At 39.4% G+C, this 10,844-nt stretch overlaps 1 protein-coding gene across 1 annotated transcript; it reads right to left on the bottom strand.

The window, feature by feature from the left end:
* Positions 1-4,863: 4,863 nt before the first annotated feature.
* On the bottom strand, positions 4,864-8,108 carry LOC105055859 (auxin-responsive protein IAA16). Its single transcript, XM_010937869.4, has 5 exons — positions 7,690-8,108; positions 6,492-6,721; positions 5,787-5,928; positions 5,577-5,638; positions 4,864-5,138 (listed from the first exon to the last, which is right to left on the bottom strand). Exons 1-5 carry the CDS (start codon positions 7,971-7,973, stop codon positions 5,101-5,103), a joined length of 756 nt encoding a protein of 251 aa, XP_010936171.1. The 5' UTR covers positions 7,974-8,108; the 3' UTR covers positions 4,864-5,100.
* Positions 8,109-10,844: the final 2,736 nt, after the last annotated feature.

Below are 10,844 nucleotides of genomic sequence, written 5' to 3'. Positions count from 1 at the left end.
GCCCTGGCTACACTATCTACTATGGGTCCAAGACTATAATTCATTGTTTCAGTGCTGCTCACAAGGTCATGCTTCATTGTTTTAGTACTTTGTTCTGTGTTTACTTTCTCATCTTTGGGTTCAATGGCATACGTTCTGGTGTAATTTTATTTTCCTTTGTGTTTTTGTAAGGGTCTTAATTTTGGCTTTCGGTAAGGGGCTTATGCCCCTTTAACTTTAACAAGGAATTCTTCATCTGTATTGGAGCGCAACTTTGGGTCTGGATGCAATGCTCCACCTGCAGCAATTCAATGCCATTCGTCAATTTTTTGGTGATTAATTTTTCAGTTTAGAGCATACATACACAGTTTTTTCGGGCCGAAGGTGTTGGGTCGGGCTCGGGCTTGGGCCTGGCTAATTGTAAAAAATCTGCATTCGAGCTGGGCTTGAGCTTGGCCCGACTCATTGCAAATGATTTGGGCCGATCTGATTGGGTTTAGATCAGACTTGGGTCTTAAATTTTTAAAAATTGTTTGGCCTAAGATCGATTTGAAGTCCGAAAAAATATTTCAGGCAAGACTCAGGCTGGGGTGTTGCCCGACCCATTTCCAGTCCTACCTTGAAACGAAAGTGACCTTGATGGCTGCTTCTAGTCAAGATACATTGATGGTTTCTTCATCCAATGGATTTGAGATGCTCGATTTATAGTTTAAAATTGCATAGCCAATGCTTCGGTCCCCTAGTTAATGATCCAACCATTGGATCAATCAGTAAGTAAGATTGGATTTGAAAAATTGAAAATTATTTAAAAATTTAAATATAATGATGCAGATACATTAGTATTACTGTCAACCCCCGTGCCTGAGGTCGGATGGCAAAGGTGAAGAAGCGGCATGGGGGGTGGCTTCCAAACTCCGACCTGATACCTATAAAACAGTCATGTTAGGGTATTTTCCAGCGACGACCATCCGGTGCTCAAGTTAGGAGATGGAGAACAAGGAGAAGGAGAAAATGGCTTTCAAGAGCTTATTTTGGGGATCCTACGCCCCTCTATTTATAGGGAGGGAGTTAGAATCATATACGTCCTCGAGTCTGATTTTCAATTATTACGCATAGATTAAGCTGACGGGACTTATTTCCATTTGGGGCATGATTCAATCAGAGATATCTTTTCTTATCTATTTTGAAGTCAAAAAAAGAGGATGGATTTTGTCAATGGAGAGGGCTGTATATCTTAGTTGGAGGTCGGTTTGTGCCGACTTGAAAATACCTCGTTTATGGTCGAGGTGAATCACTTTGGTTAGAACTAAGGTCCGAGTTGCCGTCGTGTTCCCTATAGACTCATTCAGGTTTTAAAGCGTATAGCTGGCGCCTTTAGATTGGCCAAAAATAATTTCCATGCTTGTTGAGGTCTGGTCTTCAGTATCTCCGGTTGGTGTCGAAGATGTAATTGGCTGAGGCCGAAGAGATCCACAACAATTAGTAATAAATTATCTATTTTAAGTAATAAAAATTTGAATATTTGTGTTTTGAATCCAAGACTACCTTCTAATCACAATACAACTCCTTACTTTTAACTTCAAGATGCAAATAAAACATGCATCGTCAAAGTTGTGCCCGTTTTCCCATGTAGCCAACATCACCATCTTTAGACTCTCCCAAAATTGTCTTTTAGAGGAAGCCATAAAGCATGGTTGATTCGATCATCCTCCTCCTCGCCATCTTTTTGTGCTTAAGCCTCTAAAGTTCCTTCTCTCCAATATTTCAACCACTACCGAAAAGTAGCCAAGCCTTCCAGCTTCGCCCTAAATAATTGTATATGAAATTCTATGTATAGAACGAGTAAAATCTTTGTGAGGACTGGAGAGGATCCCAACTAGTGGGCTATCTTCATGCGACCTTTTAGTAGGGCACAATTTAGGGGAAAACAACTACGGCCTGGCGAGAGCACTGGACGGTGATGTAGGGATCTCGTCCGTGCATTATGCGTGCAGGGCTAGACACTACCGTTCTCGTGGCGCCGCTGGTGGTCAGTGGTTAGCTAAACTCATACCTGGCAAGACACCGAATACAAAATTGAAACCTTTGAGCCCGCCTCGGGAGATAGCCCAAGACCCGTTGGGCCGGGCCAGCTTCGAGCCATGAGGGGTTTGTTCATGCCTGTGCATGTATGTATGAATGTATATATATGTATATATATATATATTCTTTGAAGGATTAATCTGGGGCCTTTCCTATAGAGAGTTTGGTGCTAACCAGCTTAGCTAACAGCTGTTGGCAAAGCAAGGCTATGTATGACGTTTAATGAACACTGAAACAAGACATGGCCCAGGACTATTAAAACCCAAACAGCTTTGGCATGTCACCAAATTCCAGGATGAACTTTGAAGCATGAATTCCCAGTCTGACTGCAAAGATGCCCAAGATAGCAAAGGACAAGCTGCCTGCATGGATTTGAGCTCAGGCGAGTGGTGATATTTTTGGGCTCCCGCCTAGTCGCAAAAGGATTTGTTAATTTTGGATTAGGACAGGTAAAGGGCTAGCCTGACTTGAATCCAGCTTACTTCCAGCTCTGTCTTCTGAAGTGGGACAAATGCAGGGACCAGCATGGTCCACTGAGATGTATTCATGTAGGATCGATCGCTCTCTAAAAGAGTAAAAAACCATCATCCATTAGAGCAATAGCACTGGTTTTGATAATGGCAAACAAACCCGTATCCAATCTCATGCACGTTTTCTCCCTAATTGAACTTGAGAGCAATGCCACATCAAGCAGACAAAAAATATGATCATTATTTAAATAAATAAATAAAAAAAAACTGAGGAAGAAGGTGAACAAGGCTTGCATGGGCCAAGAATCATGGAAGCGACTCATGCACCATATTGAAGGTCCCTGAGAACGCCATGCAGTGCAACATAGCTTCTTCATGCAACATTTAGGGAAGGAACAGCAAAAAGTCCCTCAGCCTATTTGTAGCCATGGCAGCTCTGTCTTTATTAACTTCATGGCATCAAGCAATGCTATTCCAACACCAATGCCTATATCACCATCCATGTGCCATTCATGGATCTCATTATTGATATGATAGAGGATGTGCAATTACTGGAAGCTCGAGTTTGATTTGACTCAAAATACTCCAGTTCGAAACATAACTTTAGATCGACTGAGCCTTAATATTCAAATTTGAACTCGGTTCGATTGATGAAATATAACCTAAACTAAATATCGGCTCGAATATCAACTGAGCTATACTCGAGCTCGAGTTCAAACTTTAGTCCACACACACACACACACACACACACACACACACACACACACACATATATATATATATATATATATATATATATATATATATATATATATATATATATATATATATTTGAGTAGGCTTGTGAGCTTTCGAGCTAGTAGCTTGTTATTTGTGCTCAATTCGAAAAACTATTCGAGCTACTTGAGCTCGATAATAATCGAGTCGAGTTGAATTTGGATTCAAATCGAGCTCGAGTAGCTTACAAGCGGTGTGACTCGTTTGCACTCATATATTACAACACCGGTGCTTAACTCACCATCCATTTGCCATTCATAATTTCATTATTGATATGGTGGAAGATGTGCAATTGCTCGACTCGAAGGGATTTTGTCGAATAGGTTGATCACTTGATGAAGTAATGGCTGATCTCTTCAATCAGTTGCATAGTCAAATATGCTATGCTTCTGATAGGAATTATCTCGAGGAAAATGTTTGCCGAGGTGAGGAGGTATTACAAATCCAAATGGCACAATTGGCGAACCAGCTGGCTGATGCATGATTTTTTCAGCAGCCCATGGCCTATTGTTTCACTAGCAGCTGCAGTCAGGTTCTGCACCGTAGAAGATTGTGCAATTATGGATAGCTGCCATACCATCCATCTTAGAGATGAAGATGAGCAACAATCATCCATCTCGGAGATGGATGATATGGCAGCTATCTACGGAGGATGCCGACACCTTTTTGCTTACTTTTGAGCCATCGATTTTTGTTGCCTATTCCTATTTTAGCCCTTGGTGGGTGCACGGATATGGGCTACAAAATCCTTGCCCCAGTGTCTGCCATGTTCTAGCAGCTTTTTCTGATGATCTTTCTCAAAGGGACAAGGCAGCATGAATATCTTGTCCAGTGTCAAGTACGCATTTGATGCTATATGGCCTAAGTAAACTTCTCTCAGCTGTACCTTTAGAATTCTAGGCCGGCTGAGGAAAAAAAGCAACAAGTATTCTTTTCCTCCTTTTTCTTTTCCCCTTGTTAATTGGTAACTGGAAGAAAATATTGTGAATTCCGCTCTTGCCTAATCCCTCTAACTCTCTATTCGATCGGCCAAACTTTGATCGTCATCAAGCAAGAGATCAACCATGTTACATCTAATGAATCATAGTCAGAACTCAAGTTTAATTCTTAAACAGAATGCATGTTGTTCATCACACCCTTTTCTAGTTAATAGACACTTCTACTTCTGATGCAGAAAGAAATTAAAAAGTGAAATGCACTGTAGCACCACCCAAGTGGGGAACCTGAAAAGCGGATTTGAGATCTTTTCTTACATTTGGATATTTCAAGGCCCTGAAGACTACCTTGTTAAATTAATCACTTGACTATAATACTAATGAGGGAAGGATATATAGAGTCACTTTGCTATCATGTAACCAACTACATAGGTGCATTAAAAATAATGGAGAGGAAACATATACATATGGAGCAAATTATATATAAATAGATGCCCGTCGCAATGCACATGGCTTGCTCCCTTCTCGAGTTGGCTGTAGAATTTAATAATTGCCTTATGACTAGAGAAAGAATAGCAAAAAGAACAGCAGATGCAAAGAATCGCATTATAGAATTCCGGTTTAACTAAAGGAATAAAAGCAGATTTCAAATACAATCGCGACATGTAACAGAATATTAAACACACCATAATAAACAATGTAGACAAAGCCGGTCATTAGAGCGAACAAGCAAAATTGCTTGTTGTCCGTGAAACAATATAAATATATCCCATTTCTTTTACGCTGACATATTTATATATTATATATAAAAACATAGCACATCCAACTCACTGGCCAAGGTCATCAGTTCTGCTTTCTCAGCTTCTATTCTTGCATTTCTCCATGGCTCTCGGTGCTGAATTCAAGAGACAATTAGAGCGTTTTAATTTAAATGTGAAGTCAGATTCATAGATTTCAATCAGAAAAAAAAAAAAAAAAAAGATTCATAGATGACTGAAATGAGAAGGGCAAAAAGATCAACTCATGATACGCGAATGAAATTTGAGTTCTTTTTTAACAAAAATAAAAGAGGAAGTGGTGTTCTTCTAAGCAAATAAAAAACCAAAGGGACAGAGATCAAGAGCTACAGCCGACAAGTTTTGGTTGAGAAATGAAGTTGCTACTGTATGCTTTCTCAAACCAAGAAAAAAAAAAAAAAAAGAAAAAAAAATCGTCACGATAAGATTAGAGACAATAATTTAACTGATTTTAAAGCATTACATTTTTTTAAAATAAATAAATATATATATATATATATATATAAACTGAATCAACGGTGCGTGAGGATACTAACCGAGTCCAATGGCTTCTGATCCTTTCATTATCCGCAGACGCTTGCACGAATCAACAAACATCCTGAGATGTTGGCAAAGAACGAATAATATTTTAACTATTTTCTACATCACAAATGCAAAAATTCTTGTTTTATTGTAGATGATGCAAGTGCAAGTGCAAGTGCATGGGACTAAACTATTATATATGTTTATGATGGCAAGAAACTTACTCCCATGGGACATCCCCAACGAGCATCCAGTCACCATCTTTGTCTTCGTAGGTGGGCACATACTCAGAACCATTCAAGAGATCCATTAGCTTGCTCTCATTCATGAAATCCCTTCCATTCATTCCTTGAGAGCCACAGTTCCCTAAAATCCAACAAAAAGGGTTTAAAATACCGCATACTTCTCTTTTAAATTTAGATCTAATTACTTCTCTCATAACAAGCAGGTGCTTTCTCAAAATATTTACCTCTAAATATACTGTTCTATGCTATAAACCAACATATGTTTTCTTTTAAAAAATAATTGGTAGGGCCAAAATGTTTTCTATTTTTTTCTCCATTGAGGGGATATGTTATCTAATGTTGTGATATATATATTATAATATAAAGAAATGGAGATAAAACCAAACAAACAAGATCCCCAAAACCCAATGTAATGATCTGTACTCCCATGCATGCAAAAACTACCTCCACTCATTAAAGTGGCATCAAAATTGTATTGTGGTGTGGGGTACAAAACAAGTTAGTGGGACAGCTATCCATGTGGGATGCATTGATCTGACCATCACAGATGGGTAACATGTCATATATATTATTCCCTGATCTTGATCAGATGGCCATGATCAGCACACCTGCACTATTACGGTGCACCCTATATATTTATGGCTCCATGCACGCCAAAGTGGTCCAGGCTGGATGGTAGCTTACCACTGGTGAAGGAGCTAAACATCTTCTCCAAGGCCATGGAGAGCTCCTTGTAGCTGCTGTACATTTTGAGGTCCACCTTTCGAAGGTAGGGTGCACCATCCATGCTAACCTTCACAAAAGCCGCCGAGTTGCTAGACTTCTCCCCTGCTTCTTTGCTCCCCTTGTCGGAGTGGCTGGCCATCATGTTCTTCCGAAACGATCGAACTGGTGGCCAACCTACCACCTGCGCCCTGAAGTTGAAATAATTCAATAATTATTATCAATATGAATTAATTCTAGGTGGGCCAAAAGAAATTCAAAGTTCTTAGTGGTTTTGTAAAGGAAAAAGGAAAAGAAAAGAACTAGGTTAATTAATACTGAAATTTTACAAAAGAAATCCATCTGATTTTGCTAATATATGCCATAAGAGAGGTTCAAATTCTTGGCAAGGGCCATTTTTTTTTTTCAGCTATTTTTTTTCCTTTCTAAGCTAGTAAAGGTTGCCACCTATTTAATAGATAGACCTCTTTATTAACTGTGCTGGTCTGCTGCTTTTGTTTTGTTTCCTCCACTACTGCACAACATTGAAGTTGATGTCTCCTCAAGGAGTTTTTTTTTTTTTTAAGTGTATCAGAGGTGAAAATATATTTTAAGCTATATTTTATGTTTTTCTCTATCGAAAATTGTTATCTTGCGGCTGCACCTGTATGGGTTGCTAGTAGGCTGAGAATCACAGGAATTTTATATTTCTAAACAGGAGATAAGGATTTTGCTTCTCATGTTACTTTCTCATGTTACTGCAACTCAAGCTCAAGTTTACCAAGAAAAAGAGATTTACATGTAAGACGTAAACGGCAACTAAGGTAATCTAATCCATTCTTATCTTCTAATACAAAGAAATGACAACCTACCATTATGTTGAGAGAGAGAGACTAATGAATCTGACGCTTACGCCATTAAACAGAATATGTACATTAATTTTTAAAAAATACTCAAAAATAAAAATGATGGAATGAAAAGTTCACAAAGTCGTTAAGAATTTCTTTATCCTTGCATTAGCTTTCGATCGTGTTCATATTCCATCCCGGTGATAAGGAGCAAGGTGGACAAGGTAAAAGTAAAACCATCAAACCAGAAGGATCACTTCTTCCGCTAGCTACTGACAAAACCATTTCTTAGAAATGAGAAAAAGAGAAAAAAGGGAAGAAATAGAGCATACTTGGGAGCAGGGGGCTTCTCAGGGTCGTTGGTGCAAGTAAGGATGTTATTCTGGCTCGGCGGCGACCTCTTCATCTTCTCCGACGCCTCCATCACCACCTCCTTCGAGTCCGCCACCGTGTGAAGCTTTAGCTTCAGGTCGATCGTCTCCGAGAAGCCCCTCTTGCCGGAGTTCTTACTCACATCCCCTTCACCTCCTCCGCCACCCGGCAACCCCAGGCGCAGCTCGGTCTCCTCCAACCCCAAGCCATAGTCCTCCTTCCCCCGGACCAAGAGGCTCGCCATTCGCCGACCAACTCCTTTAACTCTCAAACTCTCCACTCCAATCCTTCTCTTCCTCTCCCTTCTTGTTCTCTTCTTCTACTTGCTTCCAAGCTCCTTCGTATGCGTCCAACCGAGAGAACCAAACTGGGGTGGACGTTTTCCTTCGCCCAAGGGGAGGCGGGGGGGGGGGGGGGGGGGGGTTCTCTCCCCTACTTGGCCTAGCCTATATAGATGGGTTGCGGTTGTATACTATGTGCGAAAGAATGATTTATCTTGTTCAAAGACGACGTCCGTTGGATCGCATCATGCACACCGCTCAAAGCAATAGAGCCGAGTCATTCCGACAGCCGTTGTTCGATCCAACGGTGGATTCGCGCGAAGGAAGGTGAATCCTTCGTTCGAGAAAAAGATACAACCCCCGTCCGTATATAGATACGGTCCGTCGGACCGTCCGACCGCGTTAAGCACGACACGTGTTGGCACGTTAGCTGGCGGGATTTTGCCGGGGGAGTTGATGTGACGCTTGCTGACGTCAGACCGCATGATTGTGGCGATCGGAGTGGACAGGGCGGGGCCACCCTGTTTTTTTTCAATTGCTCGCCGATTAATGGCCAACCACCGCCGACCTAGACTTGCTCGCCGCTAAGGTTCCCCACCGGAAATTAAAAAACAAAAATAATAACCTCCCGTAAACGAAAATTGACCATGACGGCGGTTCCCCACCGCAACCGTTGTCATCCATTGAAACGGCTATAACAGCCATCATTATTTCAAAATTATTTTTTTTAAATTTCTATATTAATATAATGTCATTATTATAGCTTTGTACCAGTATCATAACCGCAAATAACATAAAAATAACAGTATTATTTTTCATTCACTTTTATTCAATTAAAAATAACATATTTTTTTTTGAATTCTGTGTAATATTTTAGACTTGTTTGGTTGACAGTAGAGAAGAAATAAAATATGACTAATTAGAAAAAAATAAATCTTTCTTATTTAGTTAAAAATTTCAAATGGGAGATTTTTGTAAGAATAAATTTTTTATATTTTATGAAAAATAAAATTTATGCAAGACATCTTTGATTTTTTAATGAGAAAAAAATTAATTATTTTTAAGCAAAATATCTTAAAACTATATATAGAATGGAGTAAGATCTTTTTCTTTATCAAGAATATAATAAAAATTTTACATAGATTTTTTAAGAAAATATATGTCCATTTTTTTAGGTATCAAATTTTTAAAAATTAATTTTTTAGAAAAAATATTTCAGGGAGGAAATTTTGTTGAAGGTAGAAATGAAAACAATAGCCATTATTTATATTATAGTAGAATACTATAATGCTAAATAATATTCCGCGACGATACAATGTAATGGGGGCCGGGGGGCATCCGAAACTGTTATGGTGGCTGCTGTAACAGTTATCACGCAGTTGGTCAAAACGTTGGTTGCTCTGCTCAACCGCGTGACACACGACATAGGTAGGGTGGGTTATTTTGTGGGCGCGTGATCAAATCAGTGACGATTGTTGTGGTCCTGTTCGGGCGGTGGGTCCCACATGGGCGGGCATGTGAGAAGATTCTGTGAAAGGGGACCAGGGGTCCCACGTGATGCTGTTGGCATGTCGAGGGGGCCCGTCAAAAGCCACTGCCATGTGATGCCCATGGAGGGCCGTGCGTCTCCCTTAATCCGGTTTAATGAGGGGTTATTGTTGTTCTATTTTTATGATTACGTGATCGAGTCCAAGCTCAAAATGACTCCAAAAACCAAGGGTCTTTTATGTCGTCTCTATTTTGGGCATCATGAACTCCTCGGATTCAAGTGCGTTTTTGTGATGTTAACATGAGTTCTTTCCTGATGTGAAGATAATATTTCATAAATGTATTTTATCAAATTTCTCTTCGCATTTGTTTGATTACAGATAGGATCGTTGTACTATTTTCTGCTTTTGATGTCTACATCATCCCCCAATTTTTTTTTTTCTTTTTTGGGTGGCTGCAAAGATGCGAGGAAAAGATGCATGGTTCTTTTTTGGGTCTTAGGATGTACGACATGAAAGAGATGCTATGTGGATATTGAATTGCCACTTGTTTGGAGTCGGTGTATGTCATTTTATCAATCAAGTTTCATTCATAGACAAGGTTACCTTTAAGAATTAAAACCTGGGAACAAGGAATCTAGCAACTATATTTTCACTGAAAAAGCTAAATTTGAGTTGTTGACTTTTGTTGGAGGGTGCTCCTTTCCCCTCTTATTAAACATGCATGTGAAGTACTTGGATTCTCCATTGTGTTTCCAACTTTTAGGGCTTGAGTGGTACATTGGAATTTTTTATTCTCTTTTGAGAAATAGTTTAAGTTTTCACAAAGAAATTCTGAGAAAATAACAAAATGGAAAAGATACATTGACAAGTTGATGGTTATGGACTGGGCAAAGGCTAATAATTAAAGTTGTTTGCGAAATAGAAGCAATTAAGTAACAATCCTCATGGATGAAATTACTGCTGACCTTCATGACGTTAATAAGACTATGCAATTTATCTGGATCAATTAAATAAATTTGCTACTGAAGTTTGTCAAAAAATTTCGTTATGGTTATGCCTTGCATGATCTAAGTAGATTTAATTTCTTGAGATTAGAAGGGGCTAATCTCTAACTCCGACCATGTCTGAGGGCCCCGGACCTCTTACCCAAGTTGCAAGAGGTGATACTAGCCTAGCAAATGCTAGACAGTGCATGCCCCAAGTAGGTTGAAGTAGTAGCATACACATCTGTCCTACATAGCTAGTTAAATCAAGAAACATGCATGCCCAATAAAACAAATGGACCATGCGATGTATTATTGTCCTTAATTTTTGCATATGGATTAATGAAGCACATGGTGTTGT

Source organism: Elaeis guineensis, chromosome 2, assembly GCF_000442705.2.
Source record: "Elaeis guineensis isolate ETL-2024a chromosome 2, EG11, whole genome shotgun sequence".
NCBI lineage: Eukaryota > Viridiplantae > Streptophyta > Magnoliopsida > Arecales > Arecaceae > Elaeis > Elaeis guineensis.
This window is presented reverse-complemented; position numbering and strand designations above follow the sequence as displayed.

Coding starts and splice junctions, on each gene's coding strand:
- LOC105055859 (XM_010937869.4), bottom strand. CDS start 7,973: ATGGCGAGCCTCTTGGTCCGGGGGAAGGAGGACTATGGCTTGGGGTTG. Junction 6,722..7,689: donor GAGAAGCCCCCTGCTCCCAA/GTATGCTCTATT, acceptor TTTCAACTTCAG/GGCGCAGGTGGTAGGTTGGC. Junction 5,139..5,576: donor ATCAGAAGCCATTGGACTCG/GTTAGTATCCTC, acceptor TCTTGAATTCAG/CACCGAGAGCCATGGAGAAA.